The 18,394-nt window shown below is 50.7% G+C and overlaps 1 protein-coding gene across 1 annotated transcript in view; it reads left to right on the forward strand.

Annotated features, from left to right (window-relative positions):
• Nucleotides 1–18,394, forward strand: part of CNTNAP2 (contactin associated protein 2) — a 1,693,809-nt gene that overhangs the window by 1,568,790 nt on the left and 106,625 nt on the right. Inside the window, exons 19-20 of the mRNA XM_036246733.1 lie at nucleotides 7,437–7,649; nucleotides 14,890–15,023. Coding sequence (XP_036102626.1) covers nucleotides 7,437–7,649; nucleotides 14,890–15,023 — 347 coding nt within the window. The remainder of the gene's footprint in view (nucleotides 1–7,436; nucleotides 7,650–14,889; nucleotides 15,024–18,394) is intronic.

Consider the following 18,394-nt stretch of genomic DNA (forward strand, 5'->3'; position numbering starts at 1 on the left):
GTGACGCTCTCCTTCCTGGGCTGCCTCCCTCCCGCCAGTGGGACTTGCTTTTCCTATTCCCTGCATGTCAAAGGGCAGGTCTGTGAGCAAACTCAGGCGAGGGAGGGCTGGGCAGGTCACTAGGCAATAAATGTTTTTCGGAAAACCAGGCTGAGGTATTTCACAAAGTGTGCGTGTGTGTGTGTGTGTGTGTGTGTGTGTGTGTGTGGTGTGTGCTCTCATATTTTCTGGGGGAAGTATATACACACATATTTACATACATGCATCCCTGCTTCTTAACTGTGCTCAGGTTCTGTGCACTTCGCCCTTTTGTCTCTTTGTTCTGAGCACTCCCCCACCAGGTCTGTAGGCAGCCAAACCATCATCCTGTTTCCTCTTCCGTGGTCTACCTCTAAGCCTCTCCTTTCCCCGCAATGCATCCGCCAAACTGCAGCCAAAGTGATCTCTGAAAACTGCAAATCGGGCTGTGTCAACCTGTGTGTAGCAAACACCCTTCTGAGGTCCCCGTGACTTTCTATACCAAGACCAAAGTCTTCAAAACACCACTCCCTTTCTCTCAACGAGCCTCACTTCCTGCCACTCTCCCTCCGTCTTAGCCATCCTGACTTCTTTTGCATTGGTCCTCAACATTCCCTCCTACCTCAGGGCCTTTGCACATGCTTCTTTCTCTTCCTGGGATGCTTTCCCTACCCCCAGTCTCAGTGAAAACTCGTTCTCTTTCAGTGACTGACTTAGATACCATTAACTCCCTGTTCAGTCTCTAACAGCTTCGTGGCTTCGTATGTAGAAGGCACTGAATGAATACGTCAGAGAACATGTCAAAAGATTGGCCAGCAGAAGGTGGAATTTCAAGGGAGGGTTTCTTAAGATGGGAGTGACTTCAAACCCACAGCCAGGGAATGACCTGCCTGACCAGGGGCACACATCGTTTGATCCCTGCCCTCCACGTGCACCGCATTAATCCCTTACATTAATCTCAGATGAAGTTGGCTACAGCGAAGTCGTCGTATTTGCGGTCCCTAAAGCACCGTAACCTGCTGACTGCCATCCACGCCTAATGCTCATGAACACGGTGTCAGAGGCATGGCCCTGGGAGTCTGGGTGCCAACTCTCCTCCTGTTTAAGATTCCAGCCAAGTTGTTCGGTGCCACTGTGTCCGACACTCCAAGCGAGAAGGCCCCCGGCTCCTTCCTCCACAGTCCGCTCAGAGACCGCGGCGCTTACTGCTGGGTTTACAGTCATAGACGCTACATCTGTGCCTCGGGGGCTGCACGTAGGAGATTTTTCTTTGGTATTTCTTCCCCTAGGTGCAGATTCAGACCCTCGGAGCTTGTCACATAGAAGCTGACCTGGGAGCAGCCCGGCCCTCAGAGAGCGGGACAGGCAAGTGGTCACAGAGGCCGTGCATCCCGGGAAACAGAGCACGCGCGGGTGACCACTAACCCATCCCAGGTGCAATGCTGTAGTCCAAAGTGATTCAATTGAAGAACACATCGAACAAACTGAATGCAAAATGTAGGAGGGAAATCAGCGTGGAGCCCTTGAGGACAAAAAGAAAAACAGGTTTTGCCAATGTAAGGCCAGGAGAGAAACATTGCATTTCAGGGTGGCGGGGCCCGGGGAGTCCAATGGGAACCGGGTGTACACAGAGCAGCCTTGCAGGTGGCCGGGAGGAGCCGGCCTATGCAGAAGCAGCCTGCCCACACAGAGGTGATGGATACTGTCGCCGGGAGCGGCACTCCATAAAATCCCCGTCACTTTTTTACTAGATGATAAATTAAAAAGCGTTTCGTGAGAGTGATCATTCTGGGCAGTGGAATTCAGCCATGACCCTGAGGCCGGGGCTCGGGCCTTTGCTTCCTCTGGTACAGAGTCAGCTCCCCAGGTGTTCCAGAAGCTATACAGAACTTTCCAGAAGTGGGGTAGCCGGGACAAGGTAGAGGAGAGCGTTGGAAGGCAGGAAGGAGTAAGCAGATATTAAAATGTTTGTGTGCAGCAGAAAATAAAAAGGAGGAAGTCTGACATTGGGGACTGAATATTTGCTTCTCCCCCCACACCTGTACGTCAAAGCCCTAAACCCAGTGGGGTGGTGTTTAGAGATGAGGCTTTGGGAGGTAATTAGGTTCATACGAAGTCATGAGATTAGGGCCCTCATCATGGGATTAGTGCCTGATGAGAAGAGACCAGAGAGCTAGTATGCGCTCGCTCGCTCGCTCTCTCTCCCTCTCTCCCTCTCTCTCTCTCCCCCCTCCCTCTCTCTCTCCCTCTCTCTCTCTCCCCCCTCCTTCTCTCTCTCTCTCTCCCCCTCCTTCTCTCGCTCTCTCTCTCCCCCTCTCTCCCTCTCTCTCTTTCTCTCTCGCATGTGAGCACACAGCAAGAAGACAGCTGTCTGTAAGCCGGGAAGAGGGCCCTCACGAGGGACAGAAAGAGCTGCCTCTCTGATTTTGGGCTTACAGCCAACAGAACTGTGAGACTACATTGCTGTTGTTCAAGCCACCCAGTTATAGTACTTTGTTATAGCAGCCCAAGCCGCCACGAGGGGGGCGTGGCTCAATAAATATAGTCTTCATGAATGACTGGGTCAGAGGCTGGGTGGTAGAGGAAGAAGGTATGCTGGAGGGAGTTCACAGGCTGGGAGATCCACTGTGAACTCTCTTCTCCACTCCATGCTTAGTGACGTCACGTTGACAGCTTGAAGTAAGCCAAGGTATGAGTGCTTACACCATGGGAATAGGCAGACACTGCAAACCAGGTTTTTCCCACTGGAGGGCCAGCGTTTAACATTGACCGGCTTACCACTGGATACAGGAGATGAAATCCTTGTGGGAACAGAGGTCCCGGAGCTCTCGTATTCACGATAAAGCCTCACCTTTGTGTTGTGGTTGCTGTCATTTTAATCACTAATACACAGTGACACTCTTCAGTGAGCTGTTATTACCCACCCGGACTGATTCTGCATTTGTAGGCAACCCTGGCAAAAACTGACCATCATGTAAGGCATTGTTTCTACGGGGAAGATTTCCAGATGGCAGGTTACTGACTTTAAAATAAACTTTTGGAAAACAGCCCATTTACAAGTGGGGGACTTTGCATTCTGGGTCCTTGTGGGGACATTAGAGAACAGAAACAATCAGGTCTATTTAAAAAAACACAGGTTGCAAAAGAAATCCTAAGTGAAAAGGCAAAAGGAAGAGAATTACTGAACTTGGAGGAGAAAGAGAGGAGGGGGATTTAATCACGGGGCTGATGGCCAGTGTGTGTTCATTTTCCCAACGTAAGTGTCAGGGATTTGGGTGGACACGGGGCAACATGTCTTTATGGTGTCATTCTGGGATGTATGGTTTGTGGATTTTATTTTGAACATTTCCAAACTTGCCCTGGCCGGTTTGGCTCAGCAGTTAGAGCATTGGCCTGCCGTCCAGAGAGACCCGTGTTCGGTTCCCACTAAGGGCAATTACCTTGGTTACAGTTTGTCCCTGGCCCTGGTTGGGTCGTGTGGGAGGCAACCATTCAATGTGCCCCTTTCACGTCGATGTTTCTCTCTCTCTCTCTCTCTCTCTCTCTCCCTCTCTCTCTTCCTCTCTTTCCCTCCCCTCTATCTGAACAAAAAAAAATGTCCTCAGGTGAGGATTTAAAAAAAAATTCCAAACTTATTTTCCCCAACTAGGGGTAGTCTACATAGGATCCATTTTGAGGACCAAGAAATGTTCAGACAGGATTACTTGTTGGCTTCAAAATGTCTGTCACCTTCTTGATCCTAAGTCAACCGACGGCATAATGTATTCCAAAATTTTGAGAAACAGGATATAATTCAACAAATCCCTTCCGTTACACATCTTGGAATGCCAGCATCATACACCTCAGCATAACTAGATCCAAAAAGTATCCTTTTCTATCCAGAAATGAGTATTGTAACACGTAAGCTATCTCATGTTAGTATAAAAACTAAAGACTTTATTCTAAAGCCATCATTTTTGACCATTTAACGAGGGGAAAGAAGTTACTTGGGGCTTGTTAAATTCGTGGTTTTGGTTATTCATTCGGAAGGGTTGGGATGTCACTTTCCTAAGTGATTCGGCATTCCCTGGAAACGAAGCGAAACATTGAAACAACAGCCGCGGCTCTGCTGATTTGAACCCTACATGGTTCACAGCACGCGGAGGCCCTGGTTTAATACCGTCGTAGGACGTGGTTTCAGAGTAACGCTCTTCAGCATGGAATAACCCTTCCTCCAAAACGGACGTGCACCCATAAAGCTTGTAAACAATGACTCTACACCCCACCAAACGTATTCTCTGTGGCATGTTTTTGGTTTGTTTATCTAAAATTCTTAGCTTTCTGCCCGGCCTGTGTGGCTCAGTGGTTGAGCGTCGACTGGTTCGATTCCCGGTCAGGACACATGCCCAGGTTGTGGGCCCGATCCCCAGTGGGGGGCGTGCAGGAGGCGGCCAATCAATGTTCTCTCTCATCGATGTTTCTGTCTCTCTCCTTCTCCCTTCCTCTCTCTCTGAAATCAATTTTTAAAAAATTTTTAATGAAAAAGTAAAATCCTTAGCTTTCTGAATGCCCCATCAGGAGTCGCCCTGCGCATCGCCAGGTCAGCTGAGAAACGCCAACTGTTCCCCCCTGGCTGGCTTGCTCAGCTCGGGGCACCAGGGGCGTGGTCGTGCCTCAGCCCCGCCCCCGGGACCTCGCGCTCTGCGCATATGCATGGCTGGGGGAGCCTGCTACCAGGCGGAGGTGGGTTTCCACGCTGCTTCCTCAGCGAGAAGCTGCTCCTCTTCTCCACCTTTACACAGTGCCAGCCTCTGGCTCTTCGGGGCCTGCCTCCCGTGTCTTTTCTCCAGGAAGTCTTCCTAGGACCCTGGAGACCAGGCTGGTGCCCCTGGTGTTGCAGTGTCCCCACTGTGTACACTGATCCTGTGCTCACCACAGTGCCTGTTCCTCGAAAGCATCCCTGAGACCGAGAGTGAGGACTGTCTCCTCGGCGCCCGCATCCAGCCGGGCACACAGCCTGGCACACAGCCTGGCACACAGCCAGGCACACAGGCACACAACCTGGCACACAGCCGTGCACACAACCTGGCACACAGCCGGGCACACAGCCTGGCACACAGCCTGGCACACAGCCTGGCACACAGCCGGGCACACAACCTGGCACACAGCCGGGCACACAACCTGGAACACAGCCAGCACTGGGCGGATGCCTGCTGCACATGGGAAAACCGGCTGGGGTCCTCAGGCGGCGAGTCGGGGTTCTCATCACACAACCCGCGAGAAAACCACAGAGCACTCCCGCGCACTTGGAACACACTCACCCCGTGTTAGATTGTTGGTGTGTCTCCTTCCACACCTGCTGCGGGACGGGAAGCCCCTCGAGGGCAGTGATGCATTTCCTGCATCTTTATGTTCCCGTAAGTCACACAGTGACTAGTGTGGATTCGTGTAGTTTAATCCTGTGTTTGCCAACAAGGACACTGGCATTTCTGAGCAGGACAGTTCTTAACCGTGTAAGACAGTCCCACATGTCGGAGGGTATCAGCAGTCCTGCCCCTGCTCACTAAATGCCAATAGTTCCCCCCATCATTTGGACAACACCCTCCCATATACACACAAACACACATGCACGCATGAGCACATGTACACACATGCATACACACAGAGACACGTGCACACATGAATGCATGTACACACATGCATACGCACAGACACGTGCACACCTGAATGCATACATGCACATATACACACAGGCATACACACAGAGACATGTGCACACATGAATGCATGCACACACATGTACCCACACATACATACATACAGACACGTGCACATATGATCGCATGCACACAATGTGCTCATATATGCATACACACAGACACGTGCATGCATGAACGCAAGTACGCACATGTGCATACACACAGAGACACGTGCGCACACACATGTTTGTAAAAGTTCTTGGGCAGGAGGGTCAGGAGGAAAATAGTGCTCCCCCAGTTGAGAGATTGTAGTCACCTGAACTCTTTCAACCACAACTCAGCAAGAGGTGGAGCATGGTGCCCGGCAGCCGTGCCTGGGTGACTTGCTGGAGGACTGCCTGTGTGTGGTGGTGTCAGGTGGGGCACGGGGTGGCATCTGTGGCCCAGAACAGACATGGTAACCAGGCTTTGTAATGGAACTTACTAATCTGTACTGATCGTTGGTCACCGATCCCAGGCCCTGGGCCAAGTGCGATACATCGGTCACTTCATCCTCACAGCAGCCCGTGTGCCCATTTTCAAAGAAGGAAACTGAGGCTTAGAGAGCTCCAAGCCGTGGGCCAAGCTGACACGCCTGGTTAGCGTCAGGGCCGCATTCGCCCACGGGGGTCTGAGAGCAGACCCGCGTCACTGTGCGGTGCCGGCTCCGCTGGCTCTTCGACAGGACAAGCTTCACAACGCCCGGATGAAGTGACCTTTTCCAGTGTGTCCCTCCTGTCAGTTACCACGTGGAACAATGTTTCACCAAGTACGTTCTGCGCAGTGGTAGTTCAGTGGGACGGGAATGGTGGGTCCCATGGGCAAAGACTTTGAGAAACGCTTTCGGGAGGGCACGTCTAGGGGCGGTGAGAGGGTCACTCTGAGCACCCGCAGATCTCGGAAGGGGCCTCGTGTTTCACAGTGAGCCCCAGGTGACTTCGGAACTTTCCGGAACAAACAGCAGGAAAAACCACAGCAGGAGCCCGTCTGCTGGGAAATGATTAAAAACCAATTAGCACCGATTAGGCTGCAGGAAACACTGCTGAAGGGGTAGTGAGAATGGATACTATTTATGATGTGCTAATTCCTTTAAATTATCTTTTGTCTCTTCAGCCTTGCTATCTCCCTTTCACAGATAAAATCCTGAGGCCTGGAGAGGCCGGTCAGGAAACTTCCCCTGAGGCCACATGACTGTTTCATTAATGACAGAGCCGAACTCGAGCCGGTTGTAACGCCCTGTGTTGTGTCTGAGACGCTGTGCACAGCCCCCAGGACACCGAGCTCCGGGTGGGCTCAGGGGCTGTCCTATGGGATTGTATCCAAAGCGAGGCCAAGACACGGGCAGTGCCCGGGAGCACCTTGGATGGGGGGCTGATATCACAACGCTGCCTGCATTTCGATGTATCTCTTCGACCTAAATTAGTTACCTGGTGTGAGCACAATCTTGCTATTGTATTTTAAACTCACAGATGGCTACCTTGTTGCATGATTCTGTTATTTATTTTTTGATGGTGTATTCGTGTTGATGAAATAACATCCATCTGCCCAGAAGTCCCCCCGTCTGACCCCCTTCCTGGAGCCACAGTCCGTCCCGAGAGGCCATTCCAGAACTCACGGTCCACCTGCGTTTAAGTTGGTGGCGGCATCCGCCTCCGATGTCTCCTCATTTCTCAGTGTTCTCTTTCCTTCTCTTCTCAACAGATGTTGGTGCATTTTTTGAAGAGGGGATGTGGCTGCGGTATAACTTCCAGGCATCCGGCAGACCGGAGAGCCCCCCGGAGCAGCAGGGCCCCCCGCCGGACCTGGCCCGCGAGGAGATCCGGTTCAGCTTCAGCACGTCCAAGGCTCCCTGCATCCTGCTCTACGTCAGTTCCCTCACCACCGACTTCCTGGCGGTCCTCGTGAAGCCCTCCGGTGAGCCGGGCTACGGGCTGTGCGATGCGGGGTGGCCGGGATGTTCTAGGACGAGTCCAGTCTGTTCTTGGCGTGTCCTCTCTTCCCCACAGGGAGTTGAGCAGGTCATCTGCCATGTCCTCATCTGAGAACCAGCAAAGCAGCTGGTCTGTTTCATGCTTTGTCGCAATGTGTTACAGTAGCAATGTTGCCAAGGCCTGTTGCGTTCTTTACAAGAACCATATTACATGGTATGAGACGGCTTCGTATGTATAATAATGATTTTTTTTTACTCGTAAGAAATAAGCACATTCAACACTGTACTAAGTAGGGATGAGCCGTGAAGCAGTGAAATTGATTTTATATAAATCAATGGATTACCCTGGTTTATGATAATGATCAGTCAGCTCCCACAGAACCAATGAACGCTCAACAGAAACAGAGAAACAGAGACATGTGCATTCCCAACCCCTCTCAGAATTTTACATCCATAAACTGTATCACTGACATAGAAGTCTCTTACAACAGGGGTATAGTCACACTTGTGATGTCGGGACCATCCTGATCTCTGAATTCGCACTGAGCCGGAGAGGGTCAGACCGGGAGGCTCAGACAGGCATCCCGGTGGGGATGCAAGACTGTCCTCACGGCCTTGGAGAGAAGAGTAGACATCGGTAATGCATATAAACTTGAGTTCTAAGACACCTAGAGACTTAAGATCACTTTTTTCATTAACGAAAATATTTTCGGTGCACCAAGGAGCAAGTCTCTCTAACTCATTTCCCAGAGAGCTTCGTGGCTGGCAACGTGGAGGTCCCTCTCATCGTCTTGCCGAGGGTCAGGCTCTGCTGCCTTCTTTGACAACTGGGTCTTCTTCCATGGGAACCTAGAATCATCATTATTATTAACCCAAATCCGTTTAAGTTTTGAAAAAGAGTAAATTCTTAAACTTCTTTGGGCAATGTAGGTTAAAACGACGGGGAAATAAATGCTCCCTAGCATTTTCCCGTTAAGAAATTAGTCCTCAAGCAATTAGCCAAAACCCAGACAAAGGTTTAGCATGGTGGTGTCCATCAGGGTGTTACAGAGAGGAACTGGAGACTTCTCAAGCCCACTTTAGTAAAATTTTGGTTAGTAAAAAAGTCATCATTTTCTGCAATAGTATTATCCATTAAGGACAGTATTCATGCCCTGGCCAGTTTGGCTCAGCGGTTAGAGCGTCTGCCCGCGGACCAGTTCCCGCCAGGCTCACATACCGCGGTTGCGGTTCGTCCCCAGGCCTCAACCGGGTCGTGTGGGTGGCAGCCACTCCATGTGTCTGGCTCGTGTCGATGTTTCTCTCTCTCTCTCTCTCTCTTCGTCCCTCTCTCCCTCCCGCTCTGTCTGAAGATAAATGCAAAAATGTCCTCAGGCGAGGATAAAACAACACACAACAATATTCATGAAGAGAAAAAACATTTGTAGCAATATCATGTTAAACCAAAAAAAGGGCACGATGCAGTTTCAACCGTCCGAGGTCAGCCTAACTTTGTAAAAGTGTACGGAGAGCAAGCAGAGCAACAAGGTGAGCAGCAGGTGTCTGTCTGGGTTGGTGGTTTGCTCTTCTGCACACGTCAGTGCCCACACGGAGGAAGGGTCACTGTTCTGGTCAGAAAAAAGGCTACAGAAAATGAGAAAGCGGGGGGCAGAAGGAAACGGCACCTAACCCCAGGACGCTCTCGGTGCATTTGCAAAACAGCCGGTCAGCTTCTGTCAAGCTTCACGAGGCCATCTTCAAACTGCTGATGAAACTGTGGCTTTTTTATACTTCAAATACTGAATTTTTTATTAATTGAGATTTAAAGCTAAAAATAACCAGGGAATTCATTTAGGGGGGGAAAAATCAATGAGGACTATGCCAAAATATTTTTTTTTTAACTAGAAAGTCTTCACTGAATGCCCGGCACCCCTCAAACTCAACATACCCAAGCTGCATTGTCGCCACTGCAGCCCTCCCCGTTCTGACGGTGCTCGGGCCCCGGGCCCCTGGACTCGCGGGCCTGGAGTCATCCGCGCATGCTGCACCCTCCCCCGTCTTGTGGGCCCTCCGGGCTAACACGTCCTGTGGATTCGGTTCTCCTCATGGCCGTCCAGGGTAGCCCTTCCTTCTCCCTCCCCGCTCCTCTCTGGGCAGACATCTCCCAGGGCCGGGCTCCCCCCCTGTCCCCCCGTCTTCCTGCCAGGCTCACATAGAGCATTGTTTTAATGCACTTGGGTAAATGGATGGGCTTGTGTTGGGGAGGCCACAACCCAGTGTCTTTAGCAGCCCTCTCCTCCCACAGGGCTCCTGGGGCCCAGTCACCCTTCATGGGACAGCAGGGCTCCTTAGCATGTCCACGGGGTGCTCTGTCCTAACCCGGCTCCTGCTCCAGCCTCTTCCACCGTAACCTCCCACCTCGGCCACAGCGGGTCTTCCTGTATACACAGTATCGGAATGAGTAGTGCCCCCCGCAGGACGACAGGAGAAGTCCCAGGTCCTGCGACCTTCCGGTCGAGCCCCAGCAGCCGCCCCGTGGGCGAGAACTCGGGGTGTGGACGCAGAAGGTCAGGCTTTGCCGTCTACACCCGCATCTGTGGGTTCTGAGGTCTAAGTCTCCTGCTCTAGAAAATGCCGTCTCCCTCATCGGGTGTTGTGGAAATCAAGTGAGTTAATACGTGAGAAGCACAGCACGACCTGTACGCGTCAGAGCTCGTTGTTATCCAGCACCCGCTGATTTAACCCGCCCGGTCACACGTCCAGCGACAAATCTCCCTGCTCTTCATATTCAGGGAATTCGTTCCTCCCCAAGGGCTCCGTGGGCATCTGTGTTCCTGCCTCTTACATTGTCTTTTCCGGAAAAGCTCCACCTTCCTCTCTGGTCCAACACCTGCCTTTCTTCTTCGTTTTCTTTTGTGTTTCAGTTACAGTTCACATTCAATACCGTGTTGTACCAGTGTCAGACGTACAGCGTGACGGGCAGACGACCACATACTGTGCGAAGTGGTCCTCCCCGTATTTCATTCCAGACCCAGGTCAAGTCTCGCCTCCTTTCAACCATGTCTCCTTCCTTTAATCGCCTGTTACACTCATTTCCAATGTCATCGCTTGGCACTCGGTGCTCTGTGATGTCATCTGTCTTCCTCATACATACGCCCTGTCTTCCCGGTGAGATGAGGAGCTCCAGCCCCCAGGAGGTGCCCTGTGGGTGTCTATGATGACACAGGTGACAACCAGGAGAGAGTAGACCTGGGAAGCAGGTGATGGCTGCGGCCAGGACCAGAGTGGTCCCCTCACGCGGCTTCCGTGCCCTCAGGACATGAACACGAGGTGTGAGAAGTGAGCTGTCTCTCCACTGAACAGCGTTTTATTTTCATGAACAAATACTAATAGTCTCCCCATCATCATTTCGTGTTCCTCGTGTGCTATTATTTGAAAGCAGTCGATCTAGCGTTTGCATGGTAGTATTCAAGAATATTGCCATTACTATTTATGGATACTCACTATGTAAAAATCCAAAGTTCCGACTCGTCTTTTCTCCCAAAGCAAATGATTTCTGTTGCCATTAAGTGAAGCGGTTATGGACGCTTTAAGTCATAAAGCCCGAAAAGAGGAAAAGAAAAAGAAAAACAACTGAGTACTGATTTTAATGAGCTGGGGGACCCAAAGGAAACATGATGACAGAGACAGGAGGAAGGCAAATGTCCAGGTTTTTGCATAATTACCAGTCCCTCTGACCTCTCGCTTCCTCTCTGTACCCCCCGATCCAGGTGCTGCCTGGCCCACCCTGGGGAACGAGGGCTGGTTGTATTAGAAGTGACTGCACACATACAGTCAAACAGACAGCCCCCTTTCTGACCTCGAAAAGTTGGGTTCAACGGCGCTTTGCACAATCACTAAAGAATTGTGTTCTGAAAAAAATGAATAAATAAATGATGAGTGAACACAGCTACATCTTCAAGAAAACTGGCTGCGATTATACAAGTTTAGAGCATCAGAAGGAACAAGGAAAACAGTCACTCGAGACAGTCAAATTTCTGCACGTCGTTCAAATAACTGCCTGGTCACCTCACTCTCCCAAACAATAGATCGTTTTGCGTGCCATTAGGATAACGGGAAAAAAGGGTAAAACACTGAAGAATAGGGAAGAGAAGCAGCATATTCAAAAGTCGTGAGGTGGGGAAGAGAATGTTCTATTCTAGGGAATAAGAGAAGTCGAAGGTAACTTAAACGTAAAAAGCGAGAGGGTAAATAGTATGATATGAAAATAAAGTAACAGGCAGAACTCCGATTGGACAGGGCATCGTAAGCTACATTGACAATGTATGTCTTCATCTTACGAGCAACTGGGAGGCTTTGAAGAGTTTTACGTGAGCCAGTGAAATCATCAATTATGCATTTTGAAAAGACCTCTCTGCCAAGAAAACGTGGTGGGAAGAAAAAGCACAGAAGCAGAGAGATGATCATTCCTTCATTCGACAAATATTTATTCACACCCACTAAGTATCAGGCATTATTCTCCACATTGGGATAACGCCCTAACGCGTGTAAACAAAAAGTCTCGCCCTCACGGAGCTTCCATTTGAGCGGGAGAATGCAGACAATACACAGAGTAAGGAAGTATGGAGTATGTTGTACGGTAAGAACTGTAATAGGAAAAAAATCAGGCAGAAAGAGAGGGCTGGGCCGAGGGAGAGGAGTGGGTACATTCTGCTTTTAATGAAAAAGTCACAGAAATAATTACGAAGAAGATGATATTTGAGCCAAGACCTTGAAGGGGGCGAGGGGTCAGCCAGGCAGGTAACTGGGGAGTGAGCATCCTAGATGGAAGAACCAGAAAGTGCAAAGGCCCTGAGGCAGGAAGGTGCTGGCCTCTGGAGGAACAGCTAGGAGGTCACAGTGAGAAAGGAGACAGATAAGAGGGTATGTCAGAGGTGACAGCGGAAGACCATACAGGGCCTGGAGAGCCATTGTGAAGAGTTTTACGGCAAATGAGATAGGAGGAAAACACTGGCAGGTTCTGCGCAGGGGTCACTCTGACTGCCAGGTGGAGAGGAGCTGGGAATGTGAGGGGCAGAGACCTGGTGAGAGAAGGTGAGGCTGAAGCGAGAGGCTAGAAAGATCACTCAGGCCAGAGATGCTGCTGCCTTGGTCTGGAGGTAGCATCGGGGGTGATGAAAAGCAGCAGGATTCGAGGTACATCTTGAAGAGCCAAGATCTGCCGACGGATCATGGGTGCAATCTGGGAGGAAGAGGGGGATTGGCGCTTTGGGCAGGAATCGCTGGAGGGATGGAGGGAGCTGGGGAATGTGGGGAATTGCAATGAAATGTCTGTGTGGGGAAGGTCAGGAGTTTGGTTTTGCACCTGTTGCTTTTGAGGCGCCAACAAGACGTCTCCTTTCATGGGGTTGGTAGTGAGGAAGAGCAGAGAAATGCGACACACCTGAGAGGGAAGTGGACTCAAGATGGTCACTCCGCAGGACAGATGGGTTATGATGAGGTGTTCCAAGCCCGGGTGGTGGCCGTCCGGTCACCGGCACAGAGCGGCCAGCGCAAGGTACCCGGGGCCAAGCTCTGATGGAGCTGAGCCTGCCAGGTGAGCAGCTCCTACGGGAGTCACGCCAGGACACTCTAGGCACCGAGGGCCCCTGTGAGTGCAGAGATGGACGAGAGTGGGGCACTTCAGGCCCATTTCAGGGGCGAAACTGATAAGACTTGGTTGAGATGTCGTCAGCCAAGAGATCTAGAGTAAAGCACTAAGGTAAAACTCAGAACTCGTGAAAGTTTGTTAAATTCGCATAAGAAGCAAAAGTAAGAAATGCATTTAACTCTTGATTGTCCTGATGAAGGTTCCTTTCAACTCCGGAGACTTGGTGGAATATTGTAAATGGCACTTCTAATGCTAGGTCAGGAGAGGCAGCGTTTAGAACCTGTCGCGTTTATTTAGGTACATGTAAGTGCATGAGAATATCTGGAAGGAGGTATCTAGAGTCGTTATCTCGGGATGGTGGACTTTCTTTGATTTATTTTTCTTTTTGTGTACTGAGTTTTAATTATCATGTTGTAGTTCACCATTTAAAAATCAGAATATTGTCCCGCCGGTGTGGCTCAGTGGTTGAGCATCGACCCATGCACCAAGAGGTCGCCAGTTCGATTATCAGTCAGGGCACATGCCCAGGTTGTGGGCCCGATCCCCAGTGGGGGGCATGCAGGAGGCGGCCAGTCGATGTTCTCTCTCATCGATGTTTCTCTCTCTCTCTCCTTCTCCCTTCCTCTCTCTAAAATCAATAAAGGGGGGAAAAATTTAAAATTAAATAAAAATCAGAATATCAGTTTTGTTCCTCTAGAAGGAACATGAAAGAGGCCACATGGAATCCACGAGGTGATTTGCAGTTGGTCAGACTCCATGTTTTGATCTTGAGATGTTCGCAATGGAAATGAGATTCCAATCCGAGTGAAAAAGAAGATGAAGACACTGAGGTCTTTAAAAATCATGAATGAGACACAAAAGTCATGTTTGCTGTACAGATTCATTCCAAGCAGGACCTAGACTGTCACACGAGTCTTGGATATTGTTTGTCATTATTGGGAAGAAACAAAAAGTAGGGAAAAAGAATAATTTGTCGCAGAGACGACAGGGACTCGGGGGGTCTGGGAAGCCCACCGGGCCCTTGTTCTGCTTTGTGATCAAAACCATCTCTAACCACAAATAAAAGTAATTGCTTTGCTCCCTCGATGTCAGGGGAAGCCACCCCAAATCCTATTAGTGCATGTTTTATTAATTATGTTTATTTTCAATATCGTAGGCCCATGAGTCTTTCACATGCCGAATAGCACACTTTGCTGATTTTATTATTTATTTATTTATTTTTGTTTTTCATTTCAGAGCATATGGGGGCCCCTGCAAGGGTCTCCACAGTCCTATATATATATTCTCATTCTTCCTTCCCGGGCACACTCCCAACTTGGATCATTTATACCCTTTGCTGCTTTGACTTCGAGATCGTGGTCACGGGTGGCTCACTTCTGGTTGAAGGCGAACACGAGGTCCCTGGTGCGGTCAACCCTCATGGGTTAGCGTGCCCCGGAGCTGGGGAATCCGAACTCAGAAGGGCGGCGTATTGACCGACATCAAGGCGGGAGCAGGGTGTCACAGAAATCTCCGTGTCAGGGCTGGGAGAAGTTCTATTGCAATGAAACCTGGAACAAAGCAATGATGGGATTTCTTTCCTATTCCCCGCATAGGCAACTTACAGATTCAGTACAGCCTGGGCGGCACCAAAGAGCCCTATAACATTGAGGTGGACCACCGGAACATGGCCAACGGACAGCCCCACAGTGTCAACATCACGCGGCGCGAGAGGACCGTGACGCTCAAGGTACGCCGGCGGGTGCGTGTGAGCGCTGTGTGACACGGCAGGAGACCTCTGTCCTCTGTAGCTCGGCCGTTGGTTTCACTGGGTGTGGTCTGGGAGGGAGGCCGGGACCAAATGCCTGCTCCTACTTCCTCCTGCAGATTTCTAGCTAGGGAAGCAGAAAGACAGGGTTCGTCTGGCCAGGACAGAGAGGAAGTCGCTGGTGACGACGTCGCGTAGGAAGAAGCTAGACGTGGTGCACTCTGCCTGTTCTTTGCGGCTTTCCTGCTGTGGCCCCCGCAGCCACCAGCCTCCTGTTTGTACCCCTGGCACCATCTTTCGCCTCTGGGCGCTCAGGTGTCTGAAGCTTCACTGCATCTCCCAGCAGAGGGTATTTCGGTTTATCTGACCTGTTTCCACCCCCCTTCTACCACGATAGGAATAACTGTATTTTTTTGTCTCTGTGGAGGCTTTTGAAATCCTCAAAACACAGACCTTCCCCCAGAATCGCAGGCTCTCGGCACACAGAGGGGTGGTGTGATCACATGCTGGACTCTGAGGTCAGGTTCATGGACTGTCCCTACCGCTACCACCGATTTTCACAATGAGGAGCAGCCTGGGAGGCACCATGAATGAAACATAGCCCGAGGAGGTCATGGCACTGAGCCCAGGGAACAAGGACCGGAGCTGTCACTCACCGGCTTCTCTCGGAGCTCAGAATAGAACTGCAGGGACACTGTTCCGCCAGCGGAGTGGAGTGCCGCCTGGCAGGGCTCAGCAGCCTCAGACCGCGTTCAGCGTCGGCTACTAGCCGAGGGGCCCGGGGTCAAAGGAGGGCCACCCTGTCTCTTTCCGAGCACGGGCGGGTGTCAGATTCATAACCTGATACGGGGATTACGCTCGGCCTACGGCTGTTAGTGCTGGAGCGTAGTTTAAGGAGAGGTCTGCCCAGGAAAAGGACAATGTGAAGTTGCAGCTTCTTGTGCGATCGCGCACGGTGTGAAGAGGTGACGTCACAGGCACGGACAGGGGTCCTGCACCTGGCTGAGAGCCTGGCACATACTAGCCTCTGCAGATTAGTTACTGAGTCAACCAAGCCCCTCTGCATCCATCACTGGTGGTTCATCCCATGTTATCAACGTTGTGCTCAGTGGCTTTTCACTGGAGACGTTCTCCTGTTTTAAACCATGCTGTCTGGCATCTCTTAAGGTGATTTGTCATTTTTACCACTGCAAACTAATATTAACAGATTAAAAGAGAGAGAGGTCAGTAATTGGCTTTAAACACAGTGTAACACAGGAGACCACCACAGCATAGACTCGTGCAGAGCTAACCCTCACTGTCTGCAGGAAAACACCTGCTTCTTAGGACCGAGCCCTGTGGGCTGCGGACCCACAGGCAAAGGTGAGGGGTGAGTGGCAGCAGAGGGGGGAGGGATAGGCCAAATCAGGCCAGTTCTGCCTGTATTTCCCAAAGGAGAGTTTGGAGTTAGGACAGACTGGGAAGGACTCCCCTCCGGCACGTTCTGTTAAATGGGGGGTCCCTGGAGCTCACCAGCGACTCTTTAAGAACAAATGTCTGCTTGCTCAGAGCCGCAGCCGGCCACAGCCCACTGGAGGGGGCAGACTATTGTAAGAACCTGGGGCTCCTGAGGCCCAAAAAGCCCGAGAAATCCAGGCAGTGGATGAGACAGAGACAGCAGACCACCCAGGGGCGGGGGGAGGGCTCGGAGAGAGTCTGGTCCCATCGCTCAGGGTTCTTTTGGTTGCTAGTGACGAAAGACCAATTCCAGATTCATTTGTGGGAAGAATTCCTAGAAAAGGTCCTGGAATTTAAGAAAGGGGAAACCAAACTTTTACAAGAGAATCCAGGGGACCTGGATGGTGAAAACAAAAACAAAAACACAAAACCCCAGAATGCAAATGAGCCTGCCCCACCCCCATCTCTCTCTCCCTCTGTCCTCTCTGCTTGTCCACCTCTCTGTGAGGGACACAGACACTGCGGTACTAGGCTCCCATCTTCCAGTTTTGCTACAAAGGTCCTAGGTTCTTGGCGTTCTCATTTTTAAATCCCCGGGATGGTCCTGGCTTGGGTCACGTGCTCGCCCTTTTGTAAGGACAGTGACTGATGACCCCTAACCAAATCATGCCTAGCGTGGGGAGCGGGGGATCACCCTCCAAGAGAACAGGACCGCAGTCCCCGAGGAAGGACGCAGGGAGCGCTGTGGACAGTACGGGCCGCCCAGGGCTGTGAGGTCCGGGAGGCTCCCCGATGGGCACGGCACACGTTCCCTCCTAAGAACTGCACCCCGGGTGTCGGAAAGCCCTCCCATCTCCTTCCGCCAACGAGGCCACACGATGGCACTGAGGTCTCCGAATGTGTTTAGAAAGCCAGGCGCCCTGACACACGTTAGTTCAGCTGGGAAAGACTGTGGTGGGGTGCTCCGTCCTCCTCAGCCCCGAAGGCACCCAGGGGTAGGGGTGGTGGAGGAAGAAGACGGTGGCCCCTCTGTGGCAAAGCAGGGCAGACCGCCTCCTGCCCACCTTCATTTCGGGCAGGGAGGCCTTGCCAAGTATGAAAGTCATTCCAAAAATACCTTTAGAGCCCCCCCCCCCAAAAAAAAACTCTGATCTTTTTTCCTGAAGCAATCTACAGATCCATCTTGAGAACGTCTACAACCTCCAGGATGTATGGAGAGAGATGCACTCGAATGTTAATTATGACTGTTTCTGCACAGACTACAAATAGTTTCATTTCCTCTAGACTCTAGAGTTTTCTGAATTTCCTCATTTTCTACTGGAAGCATATGTTGCATTTTTATAATTGAACAAAAAGTAGGAAGCATCCATATCTCCTCAACCTGTTCTGATATCCCCCAGTTACAATAAAATAGAAGGACACGGATATTTAAATAATGTCAAATTAAAATGTAGTTTTAGCCCTGGCTGGTTTGGCTCAGCGGTTAGAGTGTTGGCCCGGGACCAGAGAGTCCCAGCTTCGGTTCCCGCTAAGGGCATGTACCTCGGTTGAAATTTGTCCCTGGCCCCATTTGGGGTCGTGTGGGTGGCAACCACTCAATGTGTCTCTCTCACATGGATGTTTCTCTCTCTCTCTTCCTCCTTCTCTCCCTCCGGCTCTATCTGAAGATAAATGCAAAAATGTCCTCGGGTAAAGATAAAAGATAACTAAATAAAATAAAATCTACTTTTAATCAAAAACCAAAAGGTTAATTCAGAGATGAGTTTTAAAGGACTATAGAACAATGCCTTTGGAATTAAGGTGGCGTTTTATGCGTTTGTATCCACTCACACATGATGTGATTTAGATGATATGTATTAGCGTTTACAGTGTTCGGAGAAGCAGGTATCCTTCCCAGCAGGGTTTGGCCAGCGCTG

Source organism: Molossus molossus, unplaced genomic scaffold (genome assembly GCF_014108415.1).
Source record: "Molossus molossus isolate mMolMol1 unplaced genomic scaffold, mMolMol1.p scaffold_m16_p_7, whole genome shotgun sequence".
Lineage (NCBI taxonomy): Eukaryota > Metazoa > Chordata > Mammalia > Chiroptera > Molossidae > Molossus > Molossus molossus.